The sequence below is a fragment of the Dromiciops gliroides genome, chromosome 6 (assembly GCF_019393635.1).
Source record: "Dromiciops gliroides isolate mDroGli1 chromosome 6, mDroGli1.pri, whole genome shotgun sequence".
In the NCBI taxonomy this organism is placed as follows: domain Eukaryota; kingdom Metazoa; phylum Chordata; class Mammalia; order Microbiotheria; family Microbiotheriidae; genus Dromiciops; species Dromiciops gliroides.
The window spans coordinates 111,736,684-111,754,417 of NC_057866.1; the positions used below are offsets into that span (position 1 = coordinate 111,736,684).

General features: G+C 38.4%; 1 protein-coding gene across 5 annotated transcripts in view; it reads left to right on the plus strand.

Annotated features, from left to right (window-relative positions):
• Positions 1-17,734, plus strand: part of TBC1D1 (TBC1 domain family member 1) — a 316,594-nt gene that overhangs the window by 131,609 nt on the left and 167,251 nt on the right. For all 5 annotated transcript variants that reach the window (XM_043971867.1, XM_043971868.1, XM_043971866.1 and 2 more), the window contains 3 exons: positions 9,871-10,392; positions 13,362-13,451; positions 17,428-17,532. In XM_043971867.1, the coding sequence (XP_043827802.1) occupies positions 9,871-10,392; positions 13,362-13,451; positions 17,428-17,532 (717 nt within the window). The remainder of the gene's footprint in view (positions 1-9,870; positions 10,393-13,361; positions 13,452-17,427; positions 17,533-17,734) is intronic.

A 17,734-nucleotide genomic window follows, 5' to 3' on the forward strand; every position in this document is an offset into this window, starting at 1 on the left:
GGTGGGGCTGCTTCTTGGTTTCACTCTTGTTCCCAGTTTCAGAGGGTCCCAGGTGTTTTGGGTTGATGGGGGGGGGGGCAGGTTTTAATCTCACCTGGCCTGTTCTCAGGTCCGGAGATAACCTCAGGCCTACTTACTAAGCAACCAACCAGCAAAGCTTTCTGTGGTGTGGTTCTCAGCTTCCAATGAGACTGCTCCCCTGCTCCCCTCCCTCACCTGGGACTTCAGCCTCTCAGGATTTCCTCCTGGTTGCCCACTGGGGTGGGACAGTCGAATCCTTCCCCTCAGACCACTGGTACCCCTGCAATTACCCCCCTGGGCCAGCTGTTCAGCCCAACTGTGTACTCGGTTCCAGAAGACGCTGGTTCTGCAGCTAATTCAGAGGCACTGGGGCAAATTTCTCCTGCGGGTGTCTGGTGTGTTGGCCTGATTGTGGGGTTAGGCTTTATTTGTGGCCCAGCACGGCTCCCTGAAATCTATCTATAGCTGGAGAAAACTCTCAGCCTGTATTTTTGTGTGTTTTTCTGCCCCAAGGGTTCTTTTATTGCTATTTTTGGGGTGATTGTATCAGGGGCCCTGTGTGTTTAATGTCTTTCCTCTGCCATCTTGGCTCCACCCCCCAATTTTGAGTTTCTTGAAGACAGGGGCTGTGTGTGTTTTATTTTTTTTAATTTCCAGGTATTTAAAAATATGCTGGTCCATGATAAGTGCTTGCTAAATTTTTAAAAATTGAATGATGCTGATTGCCCTTTAAAGTTCCTCTGAATATTGGTTCTTTTTCATAGTCAGCTACCTATTTTTGTATAGTTTGTGGTAGTAATCTTTTCTCATTTTAGGTGACAGGATATAGAGAGAACATGGGACAGTGTGTCCCATTTCAGTCAAATGTGAATTATAATTTGATTCTATTTCTGATATTTTTTCAAAGTGACCTGTAAACATTGGGTTCAAACCCTGTGCTGATTTAAAGAAAAAAATTTTTTTAAATAGAAAAATAAACATTTGGAGTCAGTTTGAACTTCCTGGAGTTGCTGGTTTAGTCTAGGAAAGACAGCATTTGGTATATATACAAAGCTTGAGAGACATCTCTAGAGCCTTAGCATGAAGTCTATAGCTGCATTCATGGGGTCTGCTGCAAGGACATGGATCAAAAATCAGTTCTAGGATAGAGCACCGGCCCTGGAGTCAGGAGGACCTGAGTTCAAATCCGGCCTCAGACACTTAACACTTACTAGCTGTGTGACCCTGGGCAAGTCACTTAACCCCAACTGCCCTGCAAAAAAAAAATCAATTCTAAAACTTTGGGAATACTTAAACACTTGATAATTTCAAATAACAAACATATACTTATTGACTGAGTTAATTAAGCTCTTATCATATCCTAGGCACTGTGCTAAGTGCTGGAGATCTTGTATTGTGGTGAGTTTTATTGGACCTGATAGATGGTATCTTCCTCTATATGACATGACAGTATTTTAAAAATTAATCCACCCCACTCTTCTTTCACGTAGTAAATGCTTGTTTGTTTGTTTTTGTTTTGGTCAGGCTCTGTCGTTTCATTAATGTAGGGAACTTGCAAGGAGGAAATGTCTTTTACCCAAACAGATCAGGAATTGGGAGGTTAGCTAACTTGCCAAGGTGTGCACACAACCATATGGGACTGGCAGGTGTCCAAAAGATGGGAAATTATGACTTCACTTTAATGGCATTGCTAATTTGTTGTGATCTTTTAGTCATCTGCCCTGGGATCACCCAGGACTCCTTTTGAATTGAATTTTATTAACAAGTCTTTTCCCTGCCTCCCACCTCCCCCATTAAAAAAAAAGAAAAAGAAAACCCTTGTAACAGAGTTGGACAAAAATAAGTTTTTACACTGGCCATGTCTCAGAAATATATGGCTCATTTTGCACCCTGAGTCTGTCACTTCTCTGTCAGGAGATGTGGGTAGCATGTTTGATTATGAGTCTTCTATAGTTGTAGTTGCTCGTTGTGGTCATCAGTTCTTAAGCCTTTCAAAGTTGTTTACCTTTCCGGTGTTGTTATTGTATGAATTGTTCTGGTTCTGTTCAAGTCACTCTGTATCAGTTCTTCTAAGTCTCCCAAGGTTCCGCTGAAACTATCCTCATAATTTTTTATAACACAGTAGTATTTCATTAAATTCACATACTATAATTTGTTCAGCTATTCCCCAATTGATGGGTATCCTTGCAGTTTCTTCTTTTCTGCCTCCAGATACACACACAAAATTGCTATGAATATTTTTGTACATAGGAGTCCTCTCTCATTCAACTTTTTGGAATCAATAGACTTAGTTGTGATATCACTGGATCAAAGGATATATAAAGTTTAGTAACATTCTGGAAAGTTTTTTGGAGCTGACCCCAAAGTGACTAAACTGTGCACACCCAGTGCTGTTTCTGAAAAACAATTTCCAATGCTTTGGGTGTCCAATGTGATTAACTGCCTATTGTTTTTATTTTGCTTTTCCCTTCATATTTCTTTATGTAGATAGTATTTTGAAGTCAGATTCATTGAACATTTTTCCACAATGAAATATTCACTCCCTTTACTTCACCTTTGAAATGTTGCATACTACCTTCACATCTAGTTAAATAAGAACATCTTAAAACCATTTGCTTACTGATTCACTATAATGTTTGTGAACTTCTAAAAAGAATAAGTTCCTTAGAAGACAGAGCATATCTTTATTATCTCTATTTCCTTAGTACAGGTGTGTGATGTTTAAAATCTAAATTGTGGTCGCCTTAAATTAGAAGCTTTAGCACCAGTCCTTGGGCATTAAACATTTATTAAAGCATACAAACATTCCCATGGAGTTCAGAAAGTTAAGAAAAAAAGCCTATTTAGCCTAGAGTTCCAGCCTGGTCTGGTTCTTCCTCAAATCCTCTGCCACAAGCCTGCTTCAATCACGAACTCTCTCCAGCAAACTGATTGTGGAAGCTTTTTATAGGTCTGGAACAGAGGTGGTCCTTACACACTGCTTCAAGCTGATTGGTTGGCATCATCCAAATCCATTGGTTCTGAAGGTGTCCTCAAGGTGTGATTACAATCCAGTTAACTTGAAGTAGGCTAATCAGCAGTTAATCACTCTCACTTGCTTCAATCAGTCTAGATTAATCTCCAGGTGGGTGTTTGAGTATCTGCTAAATCTCATTATTTCATCACAGGTGGTTCATTCATCTTTCTCTCTCTCTCTTTATATATATATATATATATATAAAAATATACATACATATATATGTATGTATGCATATAGGTGTGTGAATCATTTACAATTTTAAAATATTGATATTTTTCTTGTTAAAATGCAGTGGAACACCTCTCCTATGTTATACATTGCTTGAGTTGATTTTCAAACTTTGTGAAAACCTTGCTACTCACCGAGTGAAAGGATTGAATTAATAATCCCAACTTTAAGATCATCCAAAGAATGAGGTTTTGATGCATACATGACAGTATGATATGACCTCATAAGAAAAAATCTGATGGAGATAGATCAGGTAACCAAGGTAGCTAAGTCAAAGGGTCACCAAGAAACTATTGCACACTCACAGAATATAAAAGGAATGTAAATAATTAAACTTGCATTTTATTTTTTTAAGCTTGTAACATTTATACTTTCAAGGTTATATTAAAGCTTAAAACTGCACTAAGAGTTTTGGGACACCCTCTACTTTTTTGTGCTCTGATGATTAAAATATACTTTAATTGATCCTTTAAAGCACTTCGTGGTTAAAGGCATTTGCTTTTTGGGAATGGTTGTGTGGTTTGGGGATTCCAAAGCATTTTCCACTGTAATTGACCTGGTGTATTTACATGAGAAGTCAGTTTCAGAACTCTCAATGGTTTTTCTACTTGGTTTGTCAGCATACAGTATTTTTATGTTTCTTTGGAATTAGAAAAGTTGTACTGAATATTATTTCATTTCACAGATGGTGAAGCATTGTAATCCAGTATGTATCATAACCGTAGCATGAAAGGGTTAATTTATATTAAATATTAGGGGACAGGAAATTGGAGCATCATCCTTGATAAATGAGTGATTCTTCAGCATCATGGTGTGGAGGGGCCCCAGGCTATTATTCATTCATTCATTTATTTATTTTTGGTGGGGCAATGAGGGTTAAGTGACTTGCCCAGGGGCACACAGCTAGTAAATGTTAAGTGTCTGAGGTCAGATTTGAACTCAGGTCCTCCTGAATTCAGGGCTGGTGCTTTATCCAGTGTGCCACCCAGCCACCCTAGTCCCAGGTTCTAAAGGCCGTGTGCAGCCTGGCTGCAGTGGTCATGGAAGACTAACCTTTTCTTTTTTCTTTTTTGACAAGGTTACCAAACAGGTATATCAGGAACTTTCATTGAAGGTAGAAGTTCTCTTAATTTTTAAAAAAATTTGTATCTCCAATGCCTAGTGTAGATTATGCACTTAATAACCATTTTTTATTTTTCATTCATTGACTCATTGACTCATTGACTCATTGACTCATTGACTCCTTTCTTCCTTCCTTCCTCTTTTCCACTCATTTATATGGTTTATCTAGATTTCACCAAAGCATTTGACAGAAATCTGTCATGAATGTTTTTGTATTTCTAAGTGCATTGCCAGGTATATATTATTCATGTAATACATGTTTTTTGCTTTCATTAGTTCATATAGTTTACCTGGATTTTAGCAATTTTTTTTGACAATCTCATGCATGTTTTTGTGTCCCCAGAACTTAAAATAGTGGCTGTCACATAGCAGGCATTTAATAAATACTTGCTAAATGAATTGAATGAGTGAATGATATTCTTATGAAATAGTTGGAGTGATGTGGGCTAGACAGCCATTTCTTTCCTTGTCAGAATTATTTGTGTTTGTCCTTAGAATTTATTCTTGAAGGGGCAGCTAGATGGTGCAGTGGATAGAGCACTGGCCCTGGAGTCAGGAGTACATGAGTTCAAATCTGACCTCAGACACTTAACACTTACTAGCTGTGTGACCCTGGGCAAGTCACTTAACTCCAACTGCCTCACTTAAAAAAAAATTATTCTTGAAATCATCCTGGGTGTCTCAGGTTGACTTTTAGGCCACACAGTTGTACCTGTTCTCTTGTTGAACTCTAAAATCTTCTCTCCAAAATCTAGAATATATGTCAGACTGCATTTTTCCAGTCCTTCTGCATCAGAAATTCTAAGATTGGTTATTTCATTGCAAGGTTCCCATCATTTCTCCTTCTGAACCCAGTTCATTATTATTGGTTACAATTTGGTCTAGAATAGCAATTCCCTTTATTGTTTTTAATAAGACCAAGATTATCAAAGTCAAATCAGCACTTATCAGCTATTGTGCTTTTGCCTGAGAGAGGACTGCAGTAGATGTTTGAATAATCTAAAGCCTTCTTCACTTTTTATGTCAGTTCTGAGTCTCATAGCTTGATAAATCTATGTGTCCCCATTGACTATAGTCCTTTATAGCGATAACCTTTAAAAATAATAACTAGTATCATGCATTTTCTAACATTTTCAGAATACATTATTTTGTTCCCTCCTGTGGTTTCTGGGGGGTTTCTGAATAGTCTTGTGTCATTCAAATTTGCTCCTCTTTGTATCTGAAGGTTTTTTTTTATGGTTGCTTGCAGAATTTGTCATTGGATTTATTAAATTTAAGTACAATATGTCTCAGTTTGCAGCACATGTGTTTTTGTTTTTTGTTTTCAGTAGAGGAGATGTGTACTTTCCGTGTTCAAATATTTTGGTCAGTTTTCTTGCATTATTTTTAGCATTATAATGTTCAAGTTTTTTTGGCATGTTATTCTGGGACACTTATAATGCTTGAATTGTATCTATACCTTCTGTCTTTGATATCGAATGTTTTGCTTGCATAGATCTCATGGGTTCTTTTAATGTTATTCCTTTTTTACTTCTATGTTAGCCTTCATTTCTGTGTATTTGTATTTCCTATTAGTTGTTCTCCCTTTTGTTTATTTGGTGCAGTTTACTACTGTGAATTCAAGTTTTTCTATTCTACCGATTATTTCTGCTGTGCAGGCCATATGTACATTCTGCTTTTGTAATTCTTATTTTTCTCTTGAACCATTTGGGAATATTATGCTGAGGTTGCACGCTGTCTTTGGAATCCACAGGGTCCTCTGCCTCATCAGGCCTTGATTAATTTCCTTTGTCTTGAGTGCCATTTCTGAATTTTCCCCCTCACTCCATTATCAAACACACAAAAGCACAGAATAAGAATAAGGGGGGGGGAAATATTGAGTTCCTGAGGTTCAACAGAAGCTTTGGTCAAGCCTGTATATAGTCATTATGACACTTTTTAGAGGACAACGATCAGAGCATTTTTAGATGGAATTTCAGCTCTGTGTGTGTGTGTGTGTGTGTGCAAATATTCTGGACCAGTTGGTGAGTATTATTTAAAATTATCAGGGGGCAGCTAGGTGGCGCTGAGGATAGAGCACCGGCCCTGGAGTCAGGAGTACCTGAGTTCAAATCTGGCCTCAGACACTTAACACTTACTAGCTGTGTGACCCTGGGCAAGTCACTTAACCCCAATTGCCTCACTAAAAAAAAAAATAAATAAATAATTTAAACAAATTATCAGTAAGGGTACACTGAGATCCTGACCCCTTGTTTAATGAAATTATTTAATAATGTACCAATTGGCTTCAAAATATCACTTGCTTAGTATTCCAGGGATTTTCAAACCTCATTCTCCCCTTTGTGGCAGGAAGTGCTGTCCTGCCTGGGTGCTCGTGAGTGGAACAGGTTGTCCTATGCCAACAATAATCTTCTTTAGCTATGCATGTGCCTGAATCGAAGGAAAATCACCAGCTATTAGCACTTCTGCAGGACAGGGAGATGACTTTGGAATATGGCCAAGCACATCTTTCCTAGACTATGCCTGAAAAATCTTAAGAGATTGTTGAGTGGGAAAACCCCACTCCTTGGCATTCTTCCTGACCCTGGCAGTCTTTATGTTGCTCCTTTAGTCATCTAGGTGGGTTTTTTGGGGGGTGATATGAGAGCTCCTCTTCAACAGGGAAGAATTATTCATTCTTCCTTTATTTGAAAGGAGTTAATTAAAGATCACTATGTTTTGCGGTCTATTTTTATACTAATCCATTCTCAAGGCATCATAAATTCACAGTTCATGTGATTTTTTTTTTTTTTGTGGTGTGTGTTCTTTGATATACAAAGAAAGATCTTTGCTCATGCCAAATTCAGACATGTAGGGATTCCAAATAATATTAGGAATAAGGACTGGAAGGGGGATAAGCAAGCAACTTGTAAAATGTGCTTTTGAAGAAACAAGGTCAGTATCTAGAAAGATTCACATGACTTGCTGATAATATGATTTTCACTTTGCAGTTTTGCTGAAAAGTGGCAAAGTAGAACAGATACACAGGCCATTTTTTTCACCTCCTCTTCCTCCCCCCATCTCCCTCCTCTCCCCTCTTCCTCTCTTCCCTTCCCCTCTTCCTCTTCTCCTCCTCTCCTCCTTTTCTTTCATTACTCCCCAACACACAGAAAGCCTTCATTAGATATAAAAATCTTATCAGCATTTTAAAGAGAGAGAATGTGAGAGATTGCTTTTTCCAAGGTCCAAGATGAGTCACTGCAAAACCAGGAATAACATTTCACAGGACTGTCTTGTGGGCCAGATCCTGTCCAGAGTCCCTCCCATGTGTAACATTTTATTGGCCTCCAATGAGTGCATATTGGATAATGCAAAGTACACGATACAGCTACGGAAGACTTGGTTTTCTAACTCCCAGAGTTTACCAAAGTTCTGATTATTTGTGTTTTTTAGGCTTAATTTTCTTCAGAAAAAAAATATATATATATATTTTTGTTTGTTTGTTTTTTTGTGGGGCAATGGTGACTTGCCCAGGGTCACACAGCCAGTAAGTGTCAAGGGTCTGAGGCTGGATTTGAACTCAGGTCCTCCTGAATCCAGGGCCAGCACTCTATCCACTGCGCCACCCAGCTGCCCCTATATTTTTTAAAATACCTGAAGTATATCTGTCAGAAACATATTTTTTACAAAGTACATAAAAAGGGAAGAATTTGTTATAACTTTAACAGATATATTTATCATTAAATTATCCATGACAAAAAAAAATATCCATGACATTAATTTCTGGACAAAAAACAATTTGATATACTCTGGATCCTTGGGGAATTGAGGTTTAAGACTGCAGAACTTTTTTTTTTCTGTTAAAGTAGCTCCCTGCCTGTCTTCCCCCCCACCTTTCTCCCCTCCACCTCCCGCCATATATAGATTGATCTTTAACATGACTTTGAAAAGTTTCTGGCCTTTTCTATTTCATTTTCTTAGCCAGACAACTTACTGTACCTTTGGGGAGGAGTTTTTTTTAATTGAAATTAACTTCTTTAGTATTTTAGTGGAAAAATGCTTTCATTAGTGTGAGTTCTCATTTGTGTGGGTTGAAATCCATTACTCTCTCTTATTCTGTGCAGGATTTGCCCTTGGGTTTCTTGGAGCATCCATGCAAGATGCTTGGGAGCCTTCTTTTTGGGGTACCAATGCAGAACTCAATTTCCCATCAGTCATCTCTGTCTCTTATTATGAGACTAGCCCACCTTTTCTGATTGTATATTTCCTGAATGGCATCTTATTGTTGTGAACCAAGCCATTGTTGGTGGCACATATCTACCATACATCTCGCCATTTTCCTAATTTTTTGTTTCTTACTGGGAAGATAACCCTCCCCCCCCCAATGAGTATCACTTTGGTTTGCCTCTTACATAATAGCAACCGAGAGCCCTACCCTTGAATGACTTAACTTGTAGCCTTACATGACTTTCCTGTTTATAAAGGCAGTAAATGGAAGCTTAAATAATGCAGTATCTTCCCCCTACCATGGTTTGGCAATGTATCATCTAAGTTATTTCACAGATGGCGGAAGTATTTATTTCACTAATGTGATGTGTATTATTAATGTTCCCATTCATCATATGTATTATTGTATATTCATCTTTATTTTTGCATCATCCCTTGAAGCGTCTGATTGGAATTTCATGCTGAGAAGAGATTAACAGATGTAGAGATGACAGCCGCAGCAAAACACGTCCCCTTAGCCTTTTGATCAGCATTTTCTAAGCGCAAAGCAAATGGTGCCTACGAAATTGAATTTTGTTCTTTGTGAAGTACCCCTTGGGATTGTTTGCCAGTGTGACCAAGGTCTTATTGGTCAGGTCTCCTAGTTTGTGACTGTAATGTCCTTCTGATCTGGGTAGGCAGATTTCTCCATTATTAGGAAACAGTGAACAGAACAGTAAAAGCGAGTCATCTTAGGAGAAGAAAAGGAAAAATAGTTTTGAACCAAGTAGGTGTTTTCAGATATTTTATTTTGCTTTTGGAATGCCCATTTAGAACTATCAGATTTCTTTATAATGAAGGAAGAACCAATGTGGAGGTTTTTCTGGAAAATTTTACCATCAGTAGTGGAATTCTTAGTGTTTACATAATGCAATGGTGAGCTGGGGTATACAGAATAATCTTTCTGAGCAAATGTACCCGTACCCAACAGTAAGCATGACTTATTTACCACATAGGGCAAAGTAGTTCACAAATTCTGATACATACAATACTTGGATTTTCCATGGATAGAGGACTTGAATATGAAATAGATCTTTCTAAATCCCTCTCATCCTTTTTCCTTCCTTTCCTCCCTCATTCTGTTGTTTGTTTTTGTTTTTTTTTAATTAACAGTGAGCTTAAAAAAATATTTTAGGGTTGAACATTTGAGGAGGGCATATTTGGTTACATCTATGCATTCTCTTTACAGTTGAGGTTCTAAATATCAAACCTAAATTCCTTATTTTTCCCCCCAGGTGCCTGAGATCATTAGCTCCATTAGACAAGCTGGGAAGATTGCTCGCCAGGAAGAATTTCATTCTCAATCTGAATTTGATGATACTTTCGCCAAGAAGTTTGAAGTACTGTTCTGTGGACGAGTGACTGTGGCCCACAAAAAGGCCCCTCCAGCGCTAATCGATGAATGTATTGAGAAATTTAATCATGTCAGCTGCAGTAGAAAAGCCGAATTGGACTTGCTGTCCCAGAATTCTGAAGCTGTAAATACTGTGGGAGGGTATTCCTTAACTGATAAGTTCCGATCTGTCTTCCAACCAGGAAGCAATGTGGATCAGGACAGAAAACCAATGAGGAAGTCTTTCTCTCAACCTGGATTGCGTTCTTTGGCTTTTAGGAAGGAGTTTCAAGATGCAGGCCACAGAAGTAGCAGTTTTTTTGGTGGCTCTTTTGAGGAAAATGACATTCAGAGCCATCTCATCAGTGGACACAATATCGTGCAGCCAACAGACATGGAAGAGAATCGGACTATGTTATTTACGGTAAAGCAATGTTGTGAACCCTAGTCATTCTCAGTCTTTAATTATGAGATTCAAAGTAAATGTTCATAAATGAAAGAAGTTTCATAGTGGATTGTTTCAGCAGTTACTGGATGTAAGCATTTATGTTTTAGCCTAACCCCTTTTATTCTCAAGATAAAATCTCGGGGCAGCTAGGTGGCGCAGTGGATAGAGCACTGGCCCTGAAGTCAGGAGGACCTGGGTTCAAATGTGACCTCAGACATTTAACACTTACTAGCTGTGTGACCCTGGGCAAGTCACTTAACCCCAATTGCCTCACTAAAAAAAAAATAAAGATAAAATCTCCCTCCCTTATAAACCTTTAAAAACTTCCAGGTGAGACATTTGAGAGTCTAGTATTTCCTAAGGTGATGTATAATTTTTGCCTTGTATTCCTGGGAATATAAAATAACTATTTTCCCCCTCTGGTTATAAAGACAGCTTTACAAAATCAAAAGACCAATCTCATATCTTAAAGTAATATCAAATATTTTATTTCAAATAAAAAAGGAACATATTTTTATTTAAATGGATTTCAGCTAACTAATAAATTACAGAAAAAAAGTATTTTAAGTTGGGAAATATTAAATATAGGTCATTTTAGTTGTTTTTTAGATGTAGCTAACTCTTGATCATGTAGAGTAACTTAGTATAGAGATACACAAATAATTTAAATATATCTCTAATCCCCAAAATATATTTTTGCATTAGACCCATTTTATCCCTTTAACAATGTTGGTAAATGACATTGAAAGAAATAAATGGAGAAGATGTCTCTTGGGACACATTGGTGCTAGGATAGACCTACAAGTATTAGCTCTAACTAGACTTGAGTTGGTCTCTTTTAATAGTTTTGAAGCTGAAGCTTTGAAGTCAGAGGACCTAGATTGAAATTTTGCCTCTGAGGCTACTTTGTTCAAACTTTGCTCAGTTTTCTTATGTGGGTATAGTGGATAGAGCATTAGAGAGTTAGGCTGAGGTCAAATATGGCCTCAGATACTACCTGGGCAAGTCAGATAATGCGCATTTGCCTCAGTTCCTCAAATCTAAAACAGGGCTAATAAAAGCACCTATCTTGAAGGGTTGTTGGGAGGATAAGATGAGGTGATGTTTGTAAAAAAAGCACTTAGCAGAATGCCTGGCCCATACTCGGTGATACATAAGCATATGATTATTCCCTTCCCCTTCTGTTCCCCCTGTAAAATATTGACTAGATGACCTTTGGGCTCCCCTCAAGGTGTAGATATATGATCCCAGAATTTGAAGCTTCTCATGGATTTTCTGAACCAGAAATAGCTTAACTCTGAGAGTGAAGCCAATCAGAACAAACCTTCCTTGTCTTAGAACCTTCCCATACCGAACCTACGTACTATATTACAGGGGTGACGCCTAATTAAATTGGTCTCTGAATTGTCAGAGAGGTGTGGGATATTATTTAATATCCTCTTTTACTTATCTCAGAATTGGTACATTCTCTTTTTCTGGGGCTACAAAAATAGCACAATTGACTTGTTTGAGTTTTTAGAAAAGTTCAAACAAATTTTGTGCATTAAAGGGGTAAGCTTAAGTTATATGGAAAGTTTGCTTATATTAAACACCTTTGCCTTTACTCAAGAAACATTAATTACATACTTACTATTTGTTAGTCACTATAAAGGCAAAAATGAAAACCTTCCCTGACTTTAAGGTGCTTGCATCCTTTTGGGAGAAAGCACATATTACTCACAAGCAAATAAAAAATTTACATAGGATATAAGTGTAAAAGGAATTTCAGGGCTAGGAAGGGAGAATACTAGTAGATAGGGGAATCAGGAAAAGCCTTCCTTACAAAGTGGCCCTTGTTCTGCAACTCCAAGGAAGCTGATGATTCTAACAGATATGAAGGGGACAACCTGAGCAAAGGCATGGAGATAGAAGATGAAATGTGGCAATCGAGGAATATTAAAGAGCATATGATGGGCTATAATATATGATAAGCCTGGAAAGGTAGTCTGGAACCAGGTGGTGAAAAGCTTTAAATGCCACACAGAGTAGTATTTTCTCCTAGACATGCTGTATGAGACATTGCTGTTTTTTGGTGTTTTTTTATTCTCATGCTTCTTCTCAACAAGTAGGGTATGATTATAATGTTTTTGATGTTCTTCTTCTTCTTCTTCTTTTTTTTTTGCAGGGCAATGAGGGTTAAGTGACTTGCCCAGGGTCACACAGCTAGTAAGTGTCAGGTGTCTGAGGCCAGATTTGAACTCAGGTACTTCTGAATCCAGGGCCGGTTCTTTATCCACTGCCCCAATGTTTTTGATGTTCTTAACAGTGCCTTAAAATTTAATCTGTAGTATACTGAATGAGGAAACTGGAGTTATTTAATGACTTATTAACAATTGAAGGCAGCTAGGTAGTTCAGTGAATAGAACACTGGGCCTGGAAGCAGGAAGACCTGAATTCAAATGTGACCTCAAACATTCAGTGGCTGACTGACCCTGGACAAGTCACTGAACCTCTGTTTGCTTTAATCTACTGGAGAAGGAAATGGCAAACAATTCCAGTATCTTTACCAAGAAAATCCCATGGACAGTATTGGCATGCTATGTTCTATAAAGTCATGAAGAGTCAGACATGACTGAATGACTGAACAATGATATTGTTAACAATTATTAGAAAAATGTAAATAATGACACTTTAAAATATTTTAAAATCCAACAAAAAATTTAGCTTTTTTCTCTTTCTTTTTCTTCCTCCCTCCCTTTTTTCTTTCCTTTCCTTCCTCCTTCCCTCCCTCCTTCTTCCCTCCCTCCTTCCCCTCTCCCTCCTTCCTTCTCCCTCTTTCCACCTCCTTCCTCTCCTCCCTCCTTCCCCTCTCCCTCCTTCCCCCTCCCTCCTTCCTCCCTTCCCTCCTTCCTTCCCTCTCACCTTCCCTCCCTCCCACCCTCCTTCCCACCTTCCTTCCTTTCTAGATTGGCCAGTCAGAAGTTTACCTCATCAGTCCTGACACCAAAAAAATAGCATTGGAGAAAAACTTTAAGGAGATTTCCTTTTGCTCTCAGGTAAGTAGAAATCTAATTTATTCTTCTGTTGTCAGTGTGTTTCATATTGAAATTGTTTTTCGTGTGATTCATACACAATTCAGCAAAAGGGGGAAAGGGCATTTCTATGTCAATGAATTCTGTGGTCTACCATCTGATTTATGATGGGAAATTACATGGTTGTTCTGGGATTTATTAGGAGAGGTTAAAAGGATAGGGTTCATTTCTTGTTTTTTTTTTTCTTTGCTTTTTTGAAGAGGAATGTTCAAATGTAGTTCTAAGTAGTAATACACTTTAATTGCTCCTAATGAGGACAAAAAATATTAAAGAAAATGAATTCCTTTTTTGGGAACACTTTTAGTATTTTTTCATAATGATTATTTCCAAGGTTTTTCTCTGTAAAGGTCCCTTTAGCATGAGATTACATTTTGTGAATCTTTCTTTTTTATTATATTCCCTTTGATTCTATACCAGTTATTGCTTTTACATATTTAGTGCCTTTCTACCCTATTTTCTATTTCTTCCTAATTGATAATTCTCTTCCGTTCACACTTATGAGTGTTTGGCTCATAACTTCCTAGATATGGGGGCTAGTAGAAGGGGAAGAAAAGGATGATGGCCAAGGTCCAAGGGTATTGTTTACTTGTATCTCACTAATTTCCTTATAATTATCTTTGTGAGCATGATTCCTTCAGCCTCCTTTAGCATCCTATACACCTAGTTCAGTTCTCAGAGATAAGAAACCCTGAGATAAATGTTTTATTTTCTTTTGTACATTAGGCTGGATTATTGTTTGAACAAATATGGTGAGTCACAAAGATCATAAGCTAGGAAATAAAATCATAGAATTTTCGATCTGGAAGTAAATGTAGAGATCATTCTATCCAGTGTCTTCATTTTATAAATGAGATTGGAAGAGGTTGGTCACTTATTTTGATTGAATATGGAGAGTGGGGTGAAGAAGAGTAAAGAATCTTGGAGGATGCCAAGGTTGTGAATCTTGGTACCTGGAAGGATGGGGTCTCCCTAAATAGAGGGAAATTAGAAGACACTGACACATTGGGAAATCATCATTGTTTTTATTTTATTTTATGTTATGTTATTTAATTAAAAAAATTTTTTTTGTGGGGTAATGAAGGTTAAGTGACTTGCCCAGGGTCACACAGCTAGTGTCAGGTGTCTGAGGCCAGATTTGAACTCAGGTCCTCCTGAATCCTGGGCTGGTGCTTTATCTACTGCGACACCCAGCTGCCCCCCATTGTTTTTAAAAATACTATATTCTTACAAAAATATAGATACCTTAGATACAATAATATTCTTTGAATTGGCTAAAAATGGAACTGTTGACTTTGTTAGTCATTACAAACATAATATCATAAATAGGTGTTTTTTTAAATCAATAAATGAATTACTATATATCATTCCCTCCCACCCCCACCAATTTCTGTAATTTTTTCCCCTCCTTCTACTGTATAGGTTAGGGATGTGAAATTGCCATAGTTAATTTTTGAGAAGCATGGGTTTTGAGAGTAAGATAATAAGTTCCATATTGGACTTACTTTGAGATGCACTGAGATAACTGATCTCATGGGAACTGATGGCATCACCAAAAGAGAGGGGGATCAAGTTCTCAGGTCATACTTGTACAACTTCTATACTTAGGGGAAAGGAGAAGGATGATGATGATTGTTCGAAGGAGGCTGAGACAGATTGTTAGGTGTATAGAAGGAGAACTAGAAGGGACAATGTCAGAAAAGCCAAGGGAGAAGAGACTTGCTGAGTCATCTAGGATATGGTCAACACTGTTAGAAACTGCAGAATGCTCAAGGAAGATGAAAACTGGATGGATGAAAAAGGGTTGTTATATTTAGTGGTGAGGAGATCATTGGGAACTTTAGAAAGTTTCATTTGAGTGATAGAAGTGGAAGCCAGATGCCAAGGATTGAGAGGTGAGAGGTGAAGTAGAGACACAGTGTATAGATGACATTTTCTAGAAGTTGGACTGTGAAAGAGAAGGGTGTAGGATGAAAACTTGAGTGGGATAGTAGGCACAAGTGAAGGTGTAAGGCCTCGGTCTATTGGAAGAGGCCCGTAAGATGAAGAGAAGTTGAAGATGAAAGGGAGGTGGTGGTGGTAATTTTGAAGAGACAGGTTCCAGGAAAAGATGGAAGGGACTGATTCACATGCCCAAGGTGACCTTGGAGAAGAGAGAAGGATCGCCCTTTTTTTAGGGACTAAAGCCAAGGAGGAGAGAATAGTGCACAACATAGAGGGACTTTAAGGTGTAAACTATGGAGCTTATGATACCTGGTCTTGATCTCTCCCCCCCACCCCCACCCTCCGATATAAGTGGCAAACTTCTCTGTCAGTGGAGAGTGGTATAGATTTTTTTTTTTGGTGAGGCAATTGGGGTTAAGTGACTTGCCTAGGGTCACACGGCTAGTAAGTATCAAGTGTCTGAGGTCGGATTTGAACTCAGGTCCTCCTGACTCCAGGGCTGGTGCTCTATCCACTGTGCCACCTAGCTGCCCCAAGTGGTATAGATCTTTAAGAAGAAATAAGAATGAAAAAAAAAGAAGAAATAAGAATAAAAAAAAGAAGAAGAAATGAGAATGGAAAAAAAAGAAGAAATGAGAATGGTTGAAACACCTGGCATATTGTAGGCACAAAATAAATGCTAGCTGACTTAACTCGATAGTCAATCAGGAAAGAAAGAACTTTTAGCAGTGACGGCCCCATTGAAATTAGACAACATAAATATGTACTGGATACAGTATGGCTGCATTACTTTCTCTGGGGTGTTCAGCAACATAGGGATAGAGGTGGGCAAGATAAACGGTAGCAATTACTCAGGGATGGGGTTTGACAAGGATATCTGTCCGTTGATGGGCACCTATTTTATTTCAGGCTCTTTGAAGAAGGCAGCATGAGACTCAAGCTTAACCAAGCAGACTTATAATCTCACTGCCTGCTGCTTGAACTATGGCCCATCATTGCTGAGGGGAGGGGACAAGGACAGAAATCCCTTTATTCTCATACTGGAAATGCAAGTCAGAGCAGGCAGAACCTCAAAGTCTTGGGCTTGGGTTGAAAGGTAGAGCCTCTCTTCAGTTCCTTTTTTATCCTGCAGAGTGAGTGGTCTTCTTGGATCAGTCACTAATCATTTAATAATGGAGACTAGGGGCAGCTAGGTGGCACAGTGCACAGAGCACTGGCCCTTGAGTCAGGAGGACCTGAGTTCAAATTCAGCCTCAGACATTTGACATTACTAGCTGTGTGACCTTGGGCAAGTCACTTAACCTCAATTGTCTCAAATCACTGGGGCAATCTCCAGTTGTTCTGATGTATATGTTGCCACTGGACCCAGATGGCTCTGGAGGAGAGAGTGAGGCTGGTGACTTTGCAAAGTCCTTCCTCACTTAAATCCAGTTCACTGCAAGTCATGATATCACCTCCCAATGTCATGGTCCTCTTCTAGAACAAAGGACAAGGGGGCAGCTAGGTGGTACAGTGGATAAAGCACAGACCCTGGATTCAGGAGGACCTCAGTTCAAATTTGGGCTCAGACACTTGACACTTACTAGCTGTGTGACCCTGGGCAAGTCACTTAACCCTCATTGCCCAGGGTGGGGGGGATCTCTGGCTGGGGGGATGGGGGACGAGCCTTGTCTAGAACAAAGGACAAGCAACAACAATAACAACCTCAGAAAGTGCTATTATAAATATTTTGTTACATATGGGAAGATCTTTTCTTTTTATTGTTGACCTCCTTTGGGTATCTGTCTCACAGTAGAATCTCTCTGGTAAATTTTATGGATGTTTTAGTTATTTTCTTTGTAGAATTCCAAATTCCTTTCCATGATGGTCACACCAATACACAGCCATCTAACGGTATTAGAAAGGAGAAAGATATACTACACATTTTAACTCTTGAATGACATTAATGGAAGATGATACTTTTTTGAATGTAACAAAGCATTTTTTTTTTCTTTCAAAGGGAATTCGACATGTGGATCACTTTGGATTTATCTGCAGAGAGTCTTCTGAAAGTGGAGGTTTTCATTTTGTTTGCTACGTTTTTCAGTGCACAAATGAAGCCTTGGTAAGAGAGACTCATAGTTTCTAGACCTTGTCCTAGTTTAAAGTTAAATTTAAATTCATTTTTGTTTTTGTTTTCAGGGCATTCAGAAAGCTTACTAGGTCTATCTGTCTGAAGTTGTTAATTTTTTCTCCTTCCAACTCAGTGGGGATTTGCTATAGGTTTTTGGTTTCTTCCAATATTTCCTAATGCACTAAGGATTGTC